The sequence below is a fragment of the Stereum hirsutum genome (genome assembly GCF_000264905.1).
Source record: "Stereum hirsutum FP-91666 SS1 unplaced genomic scaffold STEHIscaffold_6, whole genome shotgun sequence".
Lineage (NCBI taxonomy): Eukaryota > Fungi > Basidiomycota > Agaricomycetes > Russulales > Stereaceae > Stereum > Stereum hirsutum.
The window spans coordinates 1,012,324-1,032,227 of NW_006763136.1; the positions used below are offsets into that span (position 1 = coordinate 1,012,324).

The following is a 19,904-nucleotide window of genomic DNA, read 5'->3' on the forward strand; positions in this document are numbered from 1 at the left end:
GACGTCGTATGAACGACTCAGGGGCCGAATTTGCTTCCGTCTCACATTGCTTGTCCCTGTTTGGCGCCTCGATGATTATGGCAGAGCTGAGTTTCAATTGCCCGACGACTTGAACGCGGCGCTGAACCAAGTTGTCTCTCTACCTCTGCTCTGCACTCTCACCGAGAACATATTCTTGTCTATTGACACCCCGGTACAGAAGTTCATACTTGATCTTGACCATTCTTTCTCGACTGTGTCCACCGCGTGCTGATCCCGTGATCCCGTCTTATCTTGCCATTCAGGAGCTTTCAACTTCTTGCTTCCTATCAATGGGCAGTGCTCAAGAGGGAAACCAGATGGCAAAGCCTGAAATCTGGGACGAAAAACGTAGGCGCTATGAAGAATTAAAGGCTCAAGATGAAGAGCTTTTTCGCCTCCTCAACGAGAGCAGCCTCCTTCCTATTAGTAGTAGTCGTGACCGTGATGGCCCCATTACTCGCGCGCTATTCTATGTAGCATGCGCCTTGCTTTCCATGTCGTGTGTTGCGATGGTTTTCATTCTTTGGTCAATCGTGTCCCCTGCTCTTTGGGAGACGAACGACACGACGGAACTTTGCCCTCAAGTCGCTGCGTTATACCCTACCAAGCACCAGGCTATCTACCAGGACCTGGTCGACACTTACTTCGACACCGACTCCTTCAAGGATTATATCATCGACACGGTGAGTCAGTGGAACATCCACATAATTACTCGCACTGAATGGTCCATCCAACGGTAGATGAGTGGCGCAGTCAAGATTGAGTATGTCTTGCCTCCGATCGAATATCATAGTCACACTGACACCTTGGTAGAACTGAATCGTACGACAACATGGATGAAGTCGGTACTGATCCTCGATGGGAGAAGTTCACTGGATTCCACAACTATCTGTTGGAAACTTTTCCCACTATGTGAGGCTCTCAACTTCCTCACTGCAGAGTTCTCAACTCATAGCCCTGTATCTAGCCACTCGAGTCTGATCCTCACCAAAGTCAACACGTATGGGCTTGTCTACCACTGGCAAGGCTCCGACAATAGTCTCAAACCCATTCTGATGGCGGCTCATCAAGGTGATACGCTTCCCCCAACGATCATACTTCTATTCTTGTGACGGAACTCGCTGACACAGGGTCCGCCTTTTGCCCTATACTCTCCAGATGTGGTCCCGGTGCATCCCGATACCGTCAGCGACTGGACTCACCCTCCTTATTCCGGCTATTTTGATGGTAAAGATGGTTGCCTATACAAATTGTTTTCTACTTAATATCTGCGTATATCAGGAGAATCTCTGTGGGGACGTGGAACCATGGACGACAAGAGCGGCCTGATTAGTCTCATGTGAGGGGATAATTTCATGTGTTGTTGTGGTCGCTAAAACGGACTTTCAGGACTACCGTCGAAGCACTTCTGCAGCGCGATTACAAGCCAACTCGCACAGTTGTCCTCGCCTTCGGGTTCGACGAAGAGTCCGGTGGGACCTACGTGAGCTCAACTTGTTTGCTCCGCAAAGCCTTGACTAATTCCCGGTCTCAAGGGCGCCCAACATATCAGCAAGTATCTCCTGAGCACCTACGGCGAGAACGGATTCGCATTGATCGTCGATGAGGGCGGTAAGTGCAGTATACAGGTTGCCCAATTTCAACCGCTGATCTGGGAGGGTTGTAGGAGGATTCTCTCAGAGTTACGGTTCTACCATAGCTTCAATCGGTACAGGCGAGAAGGGTTCCTTCAACTCCCGGATCGACATTGCCTCTCCGGGTGGTCATTCCAGTGTTCCACCTCCGCATACGGTATGATTCGTCCTCGTCACAAGCCACCGATCTGACGTGAACTTCTCTCCCATCCAGAGTATTGGCATGCTAGCTGCTATCCTGGTCGAGTTCGAGTCCAACCCCTTTGAACCCCGTCTTGCTCGCTCTAGTCCGGTCTACGATACCATCCAGTGCACTGCAGCACATGCAAAATCTATCGCACCTGGTCTTCGCAAGCTCATCAAAAAGTCTGCTTTCTGCGACGGTGCTTTGAGGAAGCTGGAGAAGACCTTGGCGGAGGACATCAATATGAGGGCGTTGTTCGGGACTACCCAGGCGATCGACATCATCCAGGGAGGTGTAAAGAGTGCGATTATTCTCCTCTCGATCGTTGTGCATGTTACTCATGAAAAGTTCAGCGAACGCTTTGCCTGAGCAGGCCTACGCAATTGTGAACCATCGGATTGCCACTGACAGGCGAGTCATATCTCGCTTGGTCGTCGCGTTCCGACTAACACGACGTTCTGCAGCTCGGTGGCATCCACGCAGCAACGTGATGTCGACCTTCTCAAGCCGCTCGCCCAAAGGTTTAACTTGAGCTATGTCGCCTTCGGAAACCCGGTCACTCCCAGGGGTGAACATGCCTACGGAACACTTACGCTGTCGACCAGCTCCACCCTCGAGCCCGCACCCATCACTCCTAGTGACGGAGCACCGTATCGTATCCTGAGTGGCTCTGTTAAGGCCACGTACGACAGTCACAGGAATGTCGAAGGCTCCGATGGACTCGTTGTTAGTCCAGGGATCATGACTGGTAATACCGGTACGCATCATCACTATCACCGCATCTCACCTGTGTATCCGTGCATTGACCGTTTCGACCAATATGACACACAGATACGAAATACTATTGGGGCTTGACTGAGCATATTTTTCGTTACGGGCACTGGAACGCGGGCAACACCACCCTTCTAGGTCATGGCGTGCACACCGTGAACGAAAGTGCGTTCATCTCTTTTGTGCTCTTTCTTCTGGGATCTACATTTGTTAAACCTGCCCTCTGATAGACATTCGTGTTATTGATCTCATCGAGATCGTCAAGTATTATACCACCTTCCTTTTGAATGTCGATGAGGCGACCTCCTTGTAAGGTCAAAGTATCTTCTCAAGTCGACCAAAATGTGCATCCTGTGTACTGTTCTTGTTTCCTCTTCTCACCATGCAGGCTCTTTTCCTTGGAGCCATTGTCAATAAACATTTGTACTGTGACTAACGTTAGCCCTGTGACAGAAAGCCATGGGCTGATCTTGAAGGTAAGAGGTTGTCCGTTCAAATCTATTACTCAACATCTCTGAGGATCAAAAGACAATGATGTTCGAGATAGACAAGGATATCAACGCATAAAGTTAGATACTGACACATGTCGAGCATTGCATCCCGTACTCATACATATGCTCGGTCGTCGTGTTTGATCACTGTCCAACATGTATGAAGGGGATCCATCTCTCGAAAGCTTTTTCACCCGCTTGACGACGTAGGTGTGCGACTGCGTTATGAAGCGCACGAGCTGCCACGTCAACCGCTGTGTAGTGTTTATCGCTCTTACCAGCTTCTATAAGCTCGGAATATACTCCATCCGCGACGATGGGTCCATCGCTGTCTCTGATAGACCACATCGTCGCCAGAACAGTTCGGTGTCCTGCCATCAGCATGCCTGCGGCCAGATGAATGGCTTCGTCCGGTAATGTCTCATCTCCCGTGGCAGTCTGGCAGGCGGATAAGAAGGCAAATTCCGCGCAGGAAAGAGACTGCTGGATGATTGTCGAAAGCTCGAGGGGGCCATCATCAAGGAGGAACGCGCTTCTCCTCGGATCGTCGGAACGCTGGATAGCATGACATGCCAAATGGATCCAACCATTCTGTTTCATGCCTTCCAGAACATATCCTACCGTTGCTTCCTCCTTGTTCAACCATGTCCACCTCATGTTCCCGATGTGCTTTTGAATGGCCTTGACTTCGTTCGTTGTACCTGGAAGGGGACTTTGCCCGGGTGTAGATGGTTGGCTGATGGCAAGAATTCCGGGACCGTCTAAGGCTGGTTCTGGTAAAGTATCGCGTCGAGAGGCGAGAAGTGCAGATAGACTGGGTGTATAGGACGATACGACACAGTCGAACACTTTGGATGGTATTTCTGCCGATGCACTATAGACTCCTGCGGCGTGAAGTGGTAGAGTTGCCATCGCGCCTGTTGCGCACCATGTGAGGTGTGGAAGATCAGTGGCTTGTCCCTATCACCGTTGTAATCGTTGAGCAGGGCGAAAATCATTGTAAAATTGAGGACATACCTGATTGAGATAGCCAAGGCTGTCCAGCACTGGAGTAACAACATGTCCCCAGAGAATGCGCAACACCTTCTCGAAGTCGCTTGTCTGGGCGACGTGGTGAGACTTTGAACCACGTTCGGCGCGCACACCTGCAGTCTTTAATGCGCGGCGCAGCCAGTGCTTCATAGCATCTATGCTTGGCACAGATATTGTGGAGAGCTCGACGTTTACAACACGCTGTTCACTCCTATTCTGAACAATAAGCGCGTCACACCGCGACTCGTGGATATTGATGATGACAACAGGCCCAAATCGTGCTGCTCCCACCAACTCATGCATCTTCTTGGGCTTTAAGAATCCTTCAAACCCTGCGATACGGCGTGCGTCCTCTACCAGCTTGTCCCATCGCTCAGCGAGGCGACGGCGTGCAAGAGAAGCGTTCTCCAGATCACCAATGTCTGGGATCTGTGATGTCTCAGCGTGCTCGAGGGCTTGAGAGACGTGCATGAGTTCGTCCGCGAGTGCAGCATCAACAGCATGAAGATCCTGTATGGGTGTGCGCAGTTGAAGCAGCTGGCCCCAAACGAGTGAACGGCCCTGCTCCAACCACTCGACGGCCAGTTCGTACTTCCCTAGAGCTATGGCCGCGGCTGCTGCGTTATTTACAGCATCACTCATGGATTCGATGTCGCTGTATCGGCGTGACACTGGGGTGCCCAACCATATGAGCCGTGATACGAGAGAGATGACGGTTCCATGAGCCTCGAGAAGCTGTGAGGGGTCGCGCTCCGAGGCAACCTTCGCCCACTGCAGAGCGGCTTGGAATCGAAGAGATGGCTCGTTGGTAGGAGCGTCAGCTGCCGTACGATACGCATTCGTCGACGCTTGAATGTCCGCCCTGTCTCCGGTGACCTGGAAGCGCGATATATACGACATGCCCAAATTCCAGAAGTATTTTGATTTCTGGGCATATCCATCCGGAAGAAGACCGATCGCATGCTCCAAGTGGGAGATGGCCTGTGTTATGTCGAGAACGTCTCTCGTGGACTCAAATTTGGCCATGAGCACGGTAGCGAGGTTGTTTAGGTGTGCGGGTTTTCTGGCGTCATCGTCGCTAGTGAGCGCGACAGTTCGCTCGCTCAATGCCACAGCCTCATCAATACTGGAATCTTGACCGTCTTTGTACCTCTGGTAAAGACGTGCAAGTGAATTGCCGAGTTCGATATAGAATGAAGGATCGCGCATGAGAGCAATGGCTTTCTTCTGGCACGATATTGCCTTGACTAGGTCGTTACTGCTGTCTGTTCGTTCGAACCGATTGACCAGCGCCATGGCGAGGTTCGAAAGATACATCGGCTTGTTCTTATGTTCGTCGCGAGTCAACAACACGGCTTGCTCGTGATGTTTGATTGCTTTGTCGGCGTCCGGGAGATTACCGAGGCGATCGAAACGACGTCGAAGAGAGTTTCCAAGATTGCCGAGACGCTCGGGCTTCCAGGTGTCGCTCTCCGGTGTTAATGCAACACTTTGCTCCTGCAGGGAAACAGCCTCGTCAATGTCAGGAAGATTTCCGGTCCACTCGAACCGCGTCCGGAGAGAGACCCCAAGACTTTGAAGTCTATGAGGTCTACTGACGTCGTCAGGATGTGTGAGATCAAGGGCTTGTCTGAACAGGGTTATAGCATGGTCAAGGTCTTCGGGTTCCGCCCGGGTCAACTCGAACCGGCTTGTCAACGCATTAGCCAAGGTGGTGATGATTTTTGGACGATGGATGCTCTCCGAGGGGGTTAACGCATTGGCCTCCTCTGCGCGTGATATGGCCATCTCGACGTCTGTAACCTTTCGCGATGTACCTGAAAGATAGTATAAGGCAATGGCGAGGTTATGAAGCGCTATGGCCTTGTCTTCGTTGCCGGATGCCAATGCGGCGGCCTGTTCATGAGACGAAATGGCCTTGTCGAGGTCCGTGACATCGCCAAAGTGTTGATAACGAGCAGAACAAGTGACGCCGAGGTTGCTTAGAGCGAGAGATTTGGCAGAATGCGTGTCATCGAGGAGAGATACCGCACGATCTTGGATATCAATGGCCTCGTCGACATCGCTATGGACACCCAAACGCCTGAAGCGCCGGGATAAACAAAATCCTAAATTTGTGAGACGTCTCCACAGCTTTGGGTGGTCTGTCGACGTGAGCAGGACCGCTTTACGCTGAGCCACTATCGCCCTATCGAGATCGTGTACATCACCCTCCCGAGTGAAACGGTCGAACAACGTGATTCCAAGAGTAGAGAGAGTTTCCGGATTATCATCCGAGGCAATATCTGTATCAGACGACGCCTGACTGGCCGTGTCCTTACAGATTCGGAAGACGAGTTCAATATAGCAATCCACTGTGGGAGATGTAAAATGAACGAACTCACCGTTTCACCAACGCTAATATGATGTATGTAAGTGTGCCGCATATAATGGGATTGAAGGATTACGGCCTACATACCTCGACGCTTCAGGCGCAGTTCCTGGTCCCTATAAGGGAACCAGGTTCTTACCTTGCGCTGGAAATACTGAAACATTTCCTTTCTCGGCGGCCAATGTCCGCAGCAGCTTGTCCAGTTTTTAATCGATTTTAACTGATTAATGGTTCCAGAACCTTCCGGAAGAGGGCACGAGATGGTCTCGCCTCTTGACTGCGGACCGCAGATTCCGCCGCTTCGTTTCAGAGTCCGCTCAATATATACTTCGTTCAATCTCCCTTTTTTGAGACCAACAATGCCACTTAAACGTACTCTCCATCCCTCTGCTTTTGAACGCCGCGTTCGCCCTTGCCGGAGGTCTGTCGTGATCGAGGATACTCCTCAATGCGACTGTCCTAACCGTAAGTCCATACTCAAATATCGCAGTAGTCCATTTCTAACGCTCAGGGACGTATAGTTAGTTTGCCCTCGTTGCCTTCTACGTTTCATTGCCTTCTTCTGTCGGAAGCGGAATGCAAACTACAACAGGTTCCTGTTGGTCGACCGATTTGCTCCATGTGTGGTTCGTTGTTTTCTTTTTGTGCGCGTGGAGAGGTACTTATGCACGTTCTCATACTAGGTGTTATCCGGGACTGTGACCCGCCGATAACCTATCCTTCTTCAACATCCCATACCCCTGTACCAGATGATCTTGACATGGACGTCGATTCCGAGCCTGACATCCCCGCGGAAGGTATGTTTTATATTTGTTTTATCGTATTCGTGTATATGCTCTTTGTCTAAGTTGCTTTCAGAACCCGCTTTTCGACTCCGAGGGGGGCGAGAAAGCCCATTTCCTCATTCGCGAGACGATGATGTCCTTGAACTTGTCAGTGACGAGGAAGCGTTTCAAGCGCTTCCCCTCGCAAAGGTGATGTCACCGTCACGCTTGACCAGTTTCTATGCCTTCGTGGCATTGGGTACTCTCCAAGAAGTTCGTTCAGTGTGTTCGGTTCGTCCTGGTCGTTACGTTGTCGTCCATGTTCCAGATGTTTCGTTACTCGTTTCGACATGTTGTTTCTTTACGCGAGCTGAATTGCAGAAGATTGGTGCTGGTCATCATGTCCGAATGGGTAGCAAGATAACCAGGGATAATGCTTATCGTGAACTCGCTTCGCATCGATGTGATTCGCTCTGTAAAGGGCATTATGTCTTGTTTGATACCATGCTAAACGAGCGGGTGATACCATATAGTCGTATTCTGCAACATGAGCGGATATTCAGACCACAGCCCGAGTGCGCCCATGATGACCCCAGGTCATCTACTGGATTGACCCAGCCGTCCGACGTTGGTGCATATCACACATCGGTATTTTCTATCAACCAAGCGGCGGAAAGTTTAGAGCTTCCTGTGGGCGATAACCACCTTCCGTATGAAAACTTTCCTGAAATATGCGATGAGGATTCGAAGTTGAATATAATCCGAGAATTCCAGGAGAATATGGATCACCGAAATTACGTTTATGACGCGTGCGCTGTATGCGAACAGAAAAAGTTTCCGTTTGAGTTATCGGTTATCCATGCTGGCGAGCTCGATTTGCAGTTGTTGAGGAACGACAACATCCCATGTCATATATGGCCTCAAGACTATGACTTCGAAGCATATGATCGTGCTTTTTTGTCTCCACATGGAATGCATGATACGACGGCAGTTTCGGAGCTCTCGGTATGTTCACAATGTTTGAGCAGCATGGAGAAAGGCAAACAGCCACCCGATGCTATCTCAAACTACCAGTACTATGGTTATGGGCGGCTTCCATCTGCTGTTCATGATGCTTTTCGGCATTCTACCATGCATGAAAAGTTACTAGTTGCTGCTTGTTCAGCAACCAATATTTCTCATGTAATATCTGAGGCTAAGGGTGGATTTCCGGGTGCTCCACAAAGGTTTTGTCAAAACAACGTCGCCATTATACCGCAGGACGTAGGCACTCTTCATCGTCTTCTGCCCCCGTCGAAAGAAGACGTGGGATTCTCGATGTGCGTGCTATTCATAGGGAAAGGTGGCAGGCCTAATATGGATACGATCAGGTCCATGGAGCCGCTTTTGGTCTCCAAGAATCGAGTGGAGACTATGCTACGCTTCCTGATCGAGAATAATCCTCATTATCGAGAGGCGAGTGTGGCCTTCAGTCACCAAAACCTAGATGCCATATGCTCTGGACCTGGGTTTCCAGCCGGAGCGGATGTCGGGATTCCGACCACGCTCGAAATACAGTATTTTGCCAATCTTGAATCTGCAGGAGAGGCCGTCAATGCTGGATACGATGCCGACGAGAGACGTACTTTCCTCATTCCCGATGATGAGGTGTATACGGAGATTACAGGGTATTCGAATACGGCCACAAAAGGCGACGGGCATCAGTCCGCAAAGATTCGTGCACTGCAATGGATCCTAGATCACAAACCATTTGTAACTGTGCGTCCGGGAACGAAACTATTTCCCGATAGGGATCCTCGTATGTTGACGTTTGTTTTTCCTCACCTTGATCCTTGGGGAATCGGGGGTTTTAATCATCCAATGCGTCAAGGAGAGTCAATCCTGCCTATGAAGAACCAAATTCGAAACTTGTTAATGCGTTACGACAGTCCTTTTGAACGGGATCCCAATTTTGCGTATGTTTGTTGGAATGCCGTTCAAAAGTTGGAGGCTGCGCGCAGCTTGCAGTTTCGTACGCAGGCTTCCAATCTTGCATATTTGGCGGATGAGATCAATGAATATAAAGATGTAATTGAAGATATGAATGAACGGTGGATGCGAGATGAGACACTTGCGCCTACGTCTAGAGGAGAACGTCGTGTTGCAGCGATCCTTGCGAAGCTTCGGCTGGTTGCGAAGGATCTTAGAGGGTCTAATGGACGTCGTATTGCGTTGCGTAACCAAATCAGAGGCTTGTTGAAGACTAATGGATGTCCTGCTTTGTTCATTACGCTGAATCCGGCAGACATCCACCATAAACTTATGCATATCCTTTCCGGACACAGTGAAGCTTCATTCGTTGAGACGGATAAGTTTCATCGTGCCAAGAACGTTGCTGCACATCCAGCGGCGGCCGCGATATTTTTTGATATCATGATCCGAGCATTCAATGATTACATTCTGCGCTATGGAAGAGATACTCCAGGTATCTTCGGCACTTGCGATGCCTATTTTGGCACTGTCGAAGCACAAGGCCGTGGAACGCTTCATTGTCATATGCTTATTTGGCTGAAAGGAAATCCTAATCCGCAAGCTCTTCGGGATCGTATGGCTGAAGATGATACATTCAAAACTGCTATGTTCGGCTGGCTGGAGTCTATCATTAAATGTGAGCTTCCAGATATGGAGCCGATAGTTGGTGGAGATGCTAATAGAGTGTGGCAGAAGCCGGTTTTGGAGTACGACACTCGTACCGCAGATGCTCCTTTCCTGGAAGATACTCTGACCGACGACGATCGTGAACGTTTCAAAGAAAGTTTTAAACATTTTGTAAGTGATCTTGCGGTTGCGTGCAACTGGCACGACCATACAGCTACCTGTTGGAAGTATCTTAGTGATGGGGAACCACACGATGATGCACATTGCCGTATGAGAGTCGACGGTAGTACAAGATCGTTCACTGAACTAGATCCTGAGACGGCGTCGATATTGTTGCGAAGGTTACATCCTTGGATCAACAACTACAATGACGTTGTTCTTTTCTTGATGAAATGCAATATGGACATTAAATATATAGGGTCTGGGCAGGCTGCAAAGGCATTAGTGTATTATGTGACTGACTATGTGACCAAAGGTTCCTTACCGTTACATCTCGGACTGCAATCGCTCTGCTGGGCACTGCGCCAGAATGAAGCGAAGTATGACGGGATGGACGATCTTGATGTGCAGTCAATGAAACGCAGTTTGATGGTGAAAGTCGTCAATGCGATGATGGGAAGGCAAGAGATATCCCATCAACAAGTTATGAGCTATCTAGTTGGGGGCGGCGACAGTTACACCAGTCATAAATTCCGCACGTTATATTGGGGTGAATTTGACCGGTATTTTAAAAGCCAGGGACAGCCAGATGCGGAGGGTGTGGTTCCTCTCGATGGAGGTGCTTTACCAGTATCAGAGGGAGAAGACAATGAACCTGAAATGCGTGAGTTCGACCTTCCAGACGATCTCGACGAAATGGATGTGTCAATGCATCTACAGAGCGCGCCATTCCCGAGAGGTCCAGCGGAAGAGGAAGTTTCTGCTGCATATGTCTCCGGAAGTATAGTTCGTCAAAGCCTAGTCGAAGACTATAGACTGCGAAGTGCAAAGCCCGTTTTTGACTCCATGGCTCTATGGGATTTCGTAGCGACAACGTTTATGGAGGCCCGTACTCAAACAGACAAAGTTTTCAATCCACGAGCAGCCAGGGGACGTCTTTTGAATGACTCCCATCGGCTGTATAAGACACATGTAAATCGACTGAGATTGGACTCACGGATAGTTCCTGTTCTTGTGGGGCCTCAGTTACCTCGAAGAGACTCTAGTGAGACTCAAAGAGAGAACTGGCATCGTCTGATGTTGATACTCTTCAAACCGTGGCGATGTCCATCTGATATCCGGTCTGCGGGTCAGAGTTGGGAAGCAGCATTCGAAAGCCATGCCTTTCCACCACATCTAGCGAATATCATTAAAAATATGAATATAGAACAGGAATGCAAGGACGCCAGACAAGCGTACGATTCTGCCAGGCGCGCGCACAAAGTAGCTCCTTTGATTCACAGCTCAGATGCACCATACCAACTTGGCGATAATGCTGACGTGTTCGAGCTGGCGGTAATGAATGATGAACGGTTCAATGTGGCATTATTGAAGGGAAACATCGACGATGATCCTTTGGCAAGAGCGAGCGAGCGTTTGCTTGCAGCTGATACGCGTGTCAGAGAAACTTTGAGAAGTCTCGAGAATTCGGGTGTTTTGTCCACCTCGATAGAAGGTGATGGCGAGAACATCTTGCTAGGCGGATCTACATATCCAGCAGAGCGTGTCAAAGAACAAGCGGTTTTGATGAGGGCGTTTGGAAAGAACAAGCGACCCAACGTTCCGACGCAAAGCGAGGCTCTGACAGAGGAAGAACGAGGGTCATACGGTGACTTTGATCCACGCACCTATGTTGATCGTTTACTGGGTGAACGTGCTCGCCCACCGCCATTACCAGCTCAGCAAGGCGAAACAGTGGAGAGCACATATCGAAGGGCGTCTGACGCTGTCATTACCTCGGTATTAAAGGACTTGAATATTAGTGAAAATGTAGAGCAAGAGACTGCAGTACGTATCGTGGGTGAGCATCTATTGCGAGGTTCAGCGGAGCAATTGATCATGTACGTCGGAGGTGAAGGAGGTACGGGGAAAAGTCATGTTGTAAAAGCAATTGTGGATCTCTTCACGCGCTGCCAAGTACGGTCGCGCCTTCTACTAAGTGCGCCTACAGGTATAGCCTCAGTACTAATAAGTGGGTATACGGTACATGCACTTACATTCTTACCGAAGGCGGAGCATCAGAAACTTAACATTCAGGCATTGACTGAGATATGGAAGGATGTGGATTATCTTATCGTTGATGAGGTATCTATGATAGGAGCAATTTTTTTGGCGCATATGTCAGAAAGGCTTCGAGCTGCACGAGGATGGAAAGGAAAAGATTCGGACAAACCATTTGGCGGTGTAAACATGATATTCATGGGTGATTTTGGCCAGCTTAAGCCTGTATCACAGTCTTCTTTATTCTCAGAGGACCTCGTTCGTCGTATACAGCAAAATCAGGGACAATCCATGTCGGGACAGGAGTCAATGTACGGTGCTTATCTTTGGCGTCAGTTGAATCGGGTGATTTGCCTGAAAAAAAATTGGCGCCATGCAGCCGATTCTCGGTATGCATCGATACTGTCTCGTATACGACGCGGGAAAGGACGGGACAGACGTACCTCGAGAGATTCATTGTCAGATTATGAGGTTTTGCTGAACCGACAGCTCAACGTCTTGCAAAACGAAGCGAATAAAACAGGTAAGGATCTTTCGAGGTTTCAAGACTGCCCTATCATTGTGGCCGAGAAAACGCTGCGAGATGCCATCAATGTTGAAGTGGCTACTGCGAAGGCCTCTGCATATGGGAAAGATTTGCAATACTTTGTAGCCGTGGATAAACGAAATGGAAAACCAGTCCTTGGTGTACAACGTCAAAGGTTACTGACACTGCGGTCTAGTCTGACGCATGATGCACTGGGACAGCTTCCTCTGTTTGAGGGAATGAAAGTCATGGTGACAGATAATATTGACATAGGACACAAAACTGTCAATGGCTCCGAAGGCGTGGTTCAACACGTCAAGTGGGAAGTCCAAGACGATGGGACTAAAGTCGCGACTTGTGCGTATGTACACATACCTGATAGCGGGTTGAGGCTTCCAGATTTACCGCCCAATGTTGTTCCCGTGTTTCCTGTCCGTACGTCGGTTGACTATGTCGCACCTAATTCAAAGAAGTATTCTTTCAGTCGGTATCAGCTTCCGCTCCTACCTGCTTATGCGTATACAGACTATAAGGCGCAGGGACGTTCTCTGGACACCGTGATCGTCGATCTTGCTGGGTGCCGCAACGCACAGAGTGCATACGTGATGCTCTCTCGTGTGCGTACGTTGGAAGGTCTCGGGATTCTGCGATGGTTTCCGCCAATCAAAGTCTCGAAGCCTTTACAGCATGATCTTCGAGATGAACTGGACAGGCTCGAACGCTTGTCTGTAGAAACATTGAAACACTTTTTGTAACTCCGCTTGTATTATCGTTCTTTCTGGTTCCAGCAGCTTGGCCTGTGTGGCGCTAGATACCGCACGCCCACGCCGGGCCGTGTGGCGTTGAACTCGACGGTGTACTGCAGATTTCTGGTTTTCATGCTGTATCCAATTTCTATCTTGTTTACTATAAGCCACTGGTTCAAAGCTATGTGTGACACACTACTGCTACTCATCCAGACAAACAAATAGAATATAGTATAGAACCTAATATTGAGAATTAAAGAGAATATGTAGGAAGATCGATTGGTAGAACACTGTCATTATCAGATGGGTTAATGTGTGTGAAGATCAAGATGAAATGCTGATATGACGTACAGGTGTATACTTCATGCTACAATAGGACGTGAGAGCAGCTTGGAGTCCTCGATGCGCAAGCGATTATCGAGTCGAGTATCGTGTGGTACGTCATACGAGTCAAACTCGAAGGCTGGATGAGGATGTGAGCTTGGAAGTGCAAGAAATACATCAATATTGTTCCTCTCATGAAAAAATGCCCAATCATGTTTCTTCGTCACCAAATAAAAATCATCCTTGTAATTGGTGTCAAGAACTGAAGGTCCGACAAGTGCCTCATGCATCCGTAGTATGCCGACTTTCTCAGAAACAGCGGACCCTTCCCCATATTCATCCCCATAGATAAATACCAATGCATAAAAAAAATCTTGTGCCGAGCCAACAAAGCTGAGAACAGCAATGTGGTGAACTATGGGTGACGTGTGTTGGTAAGCACGCACATCACTTCCCACACGAACTCCGGGGATGGTTGAATGAGAGTCGAGGAAATGTCCAATGGCCGTGAGCATAACTGTGGGGTATGGGTTGGCAGTGATCTTCATCTTCCACACGCTGAGCTGAGATTCTATACAGGCACAGCTTTGTCCAGTGAATGAAGTCGGCCCATAAGCGCGCACGGTACGGTGATCATCACAGTTAACAAGCAGTTCCTGTGGAGCACCATTATGGGCTGGATCTCTGGAACATGTGTCAGAGTTTCGGCTCTAGATATCTCATCAATTGACTTACTGGATCCCTTCTTCTTCGGGGATTGGAGGCAATGGTTGTTCCATCTGCACCGCTATCATAAATCTTGTTCATAATGGCCGATCAATTTTCATCCTTAATAGGTTATGAGATTTATGAGCCTACCCTTCCATAATTGTTGCGGGCGTGTGTCCCATTAGCATTGCCCTGAGTTCTCTTATGTTTGAGCGGTATGTGGCATCTTCTAGCCAACAAGTGTCACACAAATGCAACCAATCTTTGGTGGGTGGGGGTAAAGTATGGGCACAAATGCGTAGGAGTGGAGAGTTGAGAGTGGAAGCCACAATTGAAGGACTGTTCATGGTGGTAGTAGAAGAGGAAGGATGTGTTCTGGTACGAAACAGGGTGTCCCCTCTTTTTCTGGCTCGAGAGTCTTCAGAATTGTTACGTATTACGGGCCGGACTGCTCCGATGAATGACTCCAAAATGCGTGTTTTTGCCAAGAAGCGCAGTTCAAGATAAGCTTCTTGATAGTGGAATTTTCCGTCTTTAGGGAAGATCCCTTTAACCGTAAAGGCAAAAATTCTGGAGCTTCTCGAGTCAGGAAAAGAGGGGACACCCTGTCTCGTACCAGAACACGTCCTTCTTCTCTTACCACCACCACCACACTCCTTCCACTTCCAATCAATGTTCTCTCTTTGTCATCTTTTGTCTCGAGCAGGAGCTGCAATCAAACGCTTCGTGAAGGGTCGTCGTGATAATGAGCGTGGTGTTGTTGTTGTGTTGTCTGAAGTGGTCTCAACAAGGTGCGTATTACAGCTGTTGGATTAATAAAACTTACGGTCTTATCTTCCTCACACAGGGTTGACATCGTTGTCCCTCCGCAGACACCTCCATGCACCTTCATCATCCCCACCACCATCCATTCCGGTACTCCCGTTCTGCCTGTATCCCTCCGCCGTCCTCGTTGCCTTTCATTCACAGCAATGGCCCGCCCCTCTCAATACTACTCCAGTCAAGATCGTGAGTGGGATCTCCACAGCGAGCATGCCGCTACCTTTGTCTTCCACGTAGCAAGTGTGGTGAAGAATGAAGTTACGAAGGAGTATGCGTCGATCTGTACGGGGTGGGATTCATGGTTTGTTCAGGAGGATAGGATCATGTGTCTGGCCATTGGGTGGGAAGTCTACCATGATCATTTCTCTGCGATCCACCACGCGTACATCTATGATTCGCCGAGGGGGAGGGTTTGGTCGAACAATGTGAAGGAGCGCTCGAAGATTGTTGGACGTGGATACGTTGTTATTCCTAACCGATATGTCTGGCACTTTGCTACTTGTGGTAACACTATGCCTAGGAGCTCATCAGATCTTCATCAATGGCTTTTAGAGGATCATTCACAGTTGAGTGTTCGAGAGGATGTTCAGCTTACCTTTGATTATGGACTTCTTCCACTACATGTCAGTGCTGATGCATTTCCGGGGGCATGGTTTTTGAAGGATGAGCGTAGATCGAGGAAGGATTGGGGATGGCTTGTGGATGAGGAAGCGGAAGACGAGTAGATGGATGACGATCAGATTGTGGGCTATTCTTGGACTCCTGCTTTTACTACAATACGGTCATTGGGTCTTCGAGCTCTAATTAGTGTACAGTACTTATAATATGATTCAATGCCTGGAGCATTTATAACAATATACATCACATATGCATATTTTTCTGACCATATTTACTCATAGTCGCTGGACAACGGTCTTGTTATGTGTGTTTTGAAGCTACCTTTCGGGTCGACTCACCAGATTAGTCATCTTATCTTATCTTCAATATGTTCTTACCCGGATCCGCCCGGCCCCGCGGGTTCTTGCCACGCTTAAAATACGGACCGCCCAGATTGTGTGTACACGCTCCTGGTCTCCTTTGTACGGATCGGCGATCCACAAACTTTGTCGACATTTCGAAATTATCTTGCAGTTGCCTTCTGATTCTAGTGCGCGAAGAATGACTTGCGTTATCTTGGGCCCTGACGTTGTATCGCGCACTCTTATTATCTACGAGTGACTTAGGCTGTCCTCGCTTCAATCTGTTTTCGTTCTATGCCTGCTCGAGATGCCATGTTCTCTTCGTGTTGTAGTCGACTGCTATGTATGTGATGTCTGGACTTGGCTTACGGATGACAGACCAAGCTGAACACTTGGTCACAAAAACATCCTGTTAGATACTAACCAAACCTGGTACGCGAACTGAGAGCGATTAACTTACCATCTCCATTCGTTCCCCAACTTTGTTATCCCGATACAGCTTTGCTCATTGAGGGTTCCGTGATACATATTGTATGATCCGGAAGGCATCCACATGGATTTACCGATTGGGAGATACACCTGGGTTGCTCTCGGCTGCGAGTATAACGCTCTACATTGCTGCATTCACCCTGAGTCACGAAGTACACATCCAGCTTTGGGGTAGTCTTGAGAACTGTAACCGATTTGCATAATTCGGTATGTTCCGTCCTTATATATCCAGAGACCTCGCTCCTTGCTCGATAATAAATCTTCCAAGCATTCATCATCGCCGAGTCTTTCTATCTGTACGCCCCACGAGCTCACTTTCTCACTCGTTCTCTATGCGCTGATACCAACGTCCCAGATCTCCAATGTCATCCATTTACGATCTATCCGTTCTTGATGGCGGGGGCGTGGCCCTTCGGTCGAGTATCAACGACTCCGCGATGCGCGAATTGGCTAACGGAGGCCTCCCTTTCGATGTCTTCCTCCATATCCTTTCCTTCATACCCATGCGCGAGCGCACGACCCTCATGTGGCATCTCAGAGCCTCGGCGCCATACTTTGCGATCGCGTTCGATGTACAGCCGAAGCTGTGGATGGATGTCTTCTCGGGTCAGGAGCTTGACTTCGAACGGGACGCCATCAATCGCTACGTCTTCGGACTCTGGTTGTCCCTTGCCGCCATCAATCGCCGTCTACGGAGTACTGTCACCACCACACACGAACCTCGCGACCTCAACTACACGCTAGGTCTTCTTCCTGACGAAGCTTGGCCTCACGCCACCCGTCTCGATGTGGCTATTCCTACGGATGACCGATTGACGGATGACCTCGGAGGACTTTTAGATCTTGCATCCAATGCGTTGGAGATCACGCTAGCCATCGACGGTCACGAATTTACCACGAGAACTTCATCTTCCTCGTATCCTTCCGTTGCCCTTCCGGATTGTCTTCTTTCTGTTGCATTACGAGTTTTGAACCTTCGCAGCATATGCTTGAGATCGTCATTCCTCTTTGTTGCTGATTTTTCAAATTTGCTTACTTTAGTCTTGAATGAGCTTAACGTTGTTGAAGACGACGACAGAGCGGCTTCATTGTATGATATTCTGCTTACCACACCCCGCCTTGAGACTGTGGAGGTGCGCGCATCTGCCGGTGTTTTGTTATCTGAGAGGTTTTGGTCCTTCCCTCCTCCCGATCCTTCGTCTTCAATCTTGGTTCCACATCTTCAACATGTCGTGCTCGCGGGCGATGCTCAGCAAACCCCTTCCGCCTACAATTACTTGGTTGATCCTTCGATTCGTCCTCTTACGTTCGTGTCTTTTCTTCTTTATTGCCATTCGAATGTTATTGGTGTTCCATATCCTGACCTCGCCCTTGTACCTCCCTTTCGCGAAGCGGTATTGTTCACATGCGATACCCTTTTCTTTGTTCCAAATTTTTTCGGTATCGCTTGTTCTCGCATTGGGCCTTCGGGACGGAGATTGGCCATGGAGGGTCATTGGGAGTTCATCGACATAGGATTTAGCGGCTGGGTATGTCTCTCCCGGGTGATGTGAACTCTTAGCTGACTTCGTCCTTTTGTGCTTGTAGACGAGAGAGGACAGGAGGCGTGCCTTTGAGTCGTACCTAGACGGCATCCAGGCGATAGTGTTTGAACGACGGCCGCCGACCGTAGGTTTATTCGACACGAACTTCTGCTTCGGTATTCGCATCATGTCATATCCTCCTTGGGACTGGCTTTCGACGTTCGTCTGCGATGGCGACGATATCTTTTTGGAAAGGATACTTCATTATATCTATCATCGTCCAGATCAGATGCCGTTACTTGAAAATCTTCGATACCGTTACAATCAGGGGGTCTATAGTGACGAGGTTCGGTTGCACCTGCTTTCGATACTTCGCGTTATCACCATCCCTTCGTTCAACGAGCCTTCTGATCGGGAGTTGAAAGTGCATTTTGAAGTTAGTACCCATGTTAGCTTCGAGGTCGAGCCATATATTACTATGTTTACTTATGTATTCTGTTTTCTCGATCCTTCTCTTTCGCGTCTAGTATAGTTTTGTGATTGTGTACATATATGTGTATTTGCCGTGGTTCACATTATATATGAGTGGTGGTTGTATTAATTGAGACACATATAAACAGGAGATTACGCAAGGACGACGTCTGCTTCTTCTCCTTCAAAATCTAACTTCTGCTCTTGGATTATAGGTTCGTCTACGATATCGGGGATACTCTGTCCAAGCAACTAGGGCAAGTGTCAGAATAAGTATATAAAGGGAGGATGTAGCTTACTGTCGTCAACTCCTCGGCAGTGTGGAGACGGACAATTCTGGTGAACGTAAAGTGGACGTCTGTCTTGCGGTCTCTGATTGATCTACCAATGGACGCAATCTCTATGGCAGCCGTGACATCGACAAAATCGCCACGGTTGAATACGGCAGGGCTCGTGCGCTTGATAGAGCCATTGTCGAGCTTGCGGCCGTAGGGAGGTGGTGGGGATGGGATCCACCGATTGCAGATGGATGCGAGACGAGTTTCATCCGAGTCAGCGGTGGACATAAGAGGGCGCTGGAAGCTATACCCGTCGACCTAGAGCTTGTTAAAGGCACTGCAACGTATGATGTAACACTCAGCGTCGTACTTACTTTGGAGAACGCTCTTCGAAAGAAAAACATCTGCTCTGGTTTATAGCTGCTGCTCGGTTCGTGCTCTCCAAGAAGCCGGAATACCATCTTCTTGATGTTTGCGAGGGCGTTTTGCTGTACGGAAAATTGATGTTGGAATGGACCGGCTAGGAGGGAGACGAATTGGATCGCTGTCCGGCATGGACATTGTTTTGTATCCAGAACCATCCCTAGTGTTATTTTCTTCAAAGCGAGATGATCGCTGGAATTCCATGCCTAATTCGACGATAAGGTTTTCCAGAGACAGGAGCTGCTAGAGCGTGCAAGAATAAATATGGAGGCTAAGGCGGCGCAGAAACTTCAGACGAATTCAGACATAACCACATCACCATCATGTTCACTCTTTCGAATCTTTCTCGTATTTCCACCATTCAAACTGTAACCGAAGCCGACATAGGGCTCGAGCCAATTCACTCATCCCCGCAATCAGCTCATTCCAATCAGTCACTCATTGCGGGTCGGCCGCCTAACGAGCCATACACCCTTTTGCCTACTCACTATCCTGCATTCGTCATCCCGTTTCGAAGGCGTCAAGAAGAGG

The 19,904-nt window shown here is 48.9% G+C and overlaps 7 protein-coding genes across 7 annotated transcripts; 4 read left to right on the plus strand and 3 right to left on the minus strand.

Moving 5' to 3' along the window:
* Positions 1-530: 530 nt before the first annotated feature.
* Positions 531-2,923, plus strand: STEHIDRAFT_55881 (carboxypeptidase S; the record flags this gene model as incomplete). The annotated part of the gene is made up of 14 exons (XM_007303138.1): positions 531-704; positions 762-784; positions 835-933; positions 989-1,092; positions 1,180-1,248; positions 1,303-1,360; positions 1,411-1,504; positions 1,557-1,632; positions 1,688-1,812; positions 1,870-2,140; positions 2,193-2,277; positions 2,304-2,596; positions 2,671-2,775; positions 2,841-2,923. 14 exons carry the CDS (start codon positions 531-533, stop codon positions 2,921-2,923), a joined length of 1,659 nt encoding a protein of 552 aa, XP_007303200.1.
* Positions 2,924-3,245: 322 nt separating this feature from the next.
* Positions 3,246-6,667, minus strand: STEHIDRAFT_110541 (uncharacterized protein; the record flags this gene model as incomplete). The annotated part of the gene is made up of 5 exons (XM_007303504.1): positions 3,246-4,061; positions 4,119-6,449; positions 6,518-6,530; positions 6,592-6,620; positions 6,644-6,667. 5 exons carry the CDS (start codon positions 6,665-6,667, stop codon positions 3,246-3,248), a joined length of 3,213 nt encoding a protein of 1,070 aa, XP_007303566.1.
* Positions 6,668-7,437: 770 nt separating this feature from the next.
* STEHIDRAFT_130724 (uncharacterized protein) lies at positions 7,438-7,620 on the minus strand (the record flags this gene model as incomplete). The annotated part of the gene is made up of 1 exon (XM_007303505.1): positions 7,438-7,620. One exon carries the CDS (start codon positions 7,618-7,620, stop codon positions 7,438-7,440), a length of 183 nt encoding a protein of 60 aa, XP_007303567.1.
* Positions 7,621-7,772: 152 nt separating this feature from the next.
* STEHIDRAFT_56488 (uncharacterized protein) lies at positions 7,773-11,204 on the plus strand (the record flags this gene model as incomplete). The annotated part of the gene is made up of 2 exons (XM_007303179.1): positions 7,773-10,728; positions 10,816-11,204. Coding segments are annotated over 2 exons (3,345 nt in total), but the record flags the coding sequence as incomplete, so codon positions are not given.
* A 3,408-nt stretch (positions 11,205-14,612) lies between these two features.
* Positions 14,613-15,955, plus strand: STEHIDRAFT_110543 (uncharacterized protein; the record flags this gene model as incomplete). Its single annotated transcript, XM_007303506.1, has 4 exons — positions 14,613-14,786; positions 14,928-15,199; positions 15,256-15,416; positions 15,468-15,955. 4 exons carry the CDS (start codon positions 14,613-14,615, stop codon positions 15,953-15,955), a joined length of 1,095 nt encoding a protein of 364 aa, XP_007303568.1.
* Positions 15,956-17,040: 1,085 nt separating this feature from the next.
* STEHIDRAFT_110544 (uncharacterized protein) lies at positions 17,041-18,733 on the plus strand (the record flags this gene model as incomplete). Its single annotated transcript, XM_007303507.1, has 3 exons — positions 17,041-17,560; positions 17,720-18,207; positions 18,266-18,733. The coding sequence occupies 3 exons, from the start codon at positions 17,041-17,043 to the stop codon at positions 18,731-18,733; spliced, it is 1,476 nt and encodes a 491-aa protein (XP_007303569.1).
* A 92-nt stretch (positions 18,734-18,825) lies between these two features.
* On the minus strand, positions 18,826-19,238 carry STEHIDRAFT_110545 (uncharacterized protein; the record flags this gene model as incomplete). The annotated part of the gene is made up of 2 exons (XM_007303508.1): positions 18,826-18,924; positions 18,972-19,238. The coding sequence occupies 2 exons, from the start codon at positions 19,236-19,238 to the stop codon at positions 18,826-18,828; spliced, it is 366 nt and encodes a 121-aa protein (XP_007303570.1).
* Between the last annotated feature and the right edge of the window lie 666 nt (positions 19,239-19,904).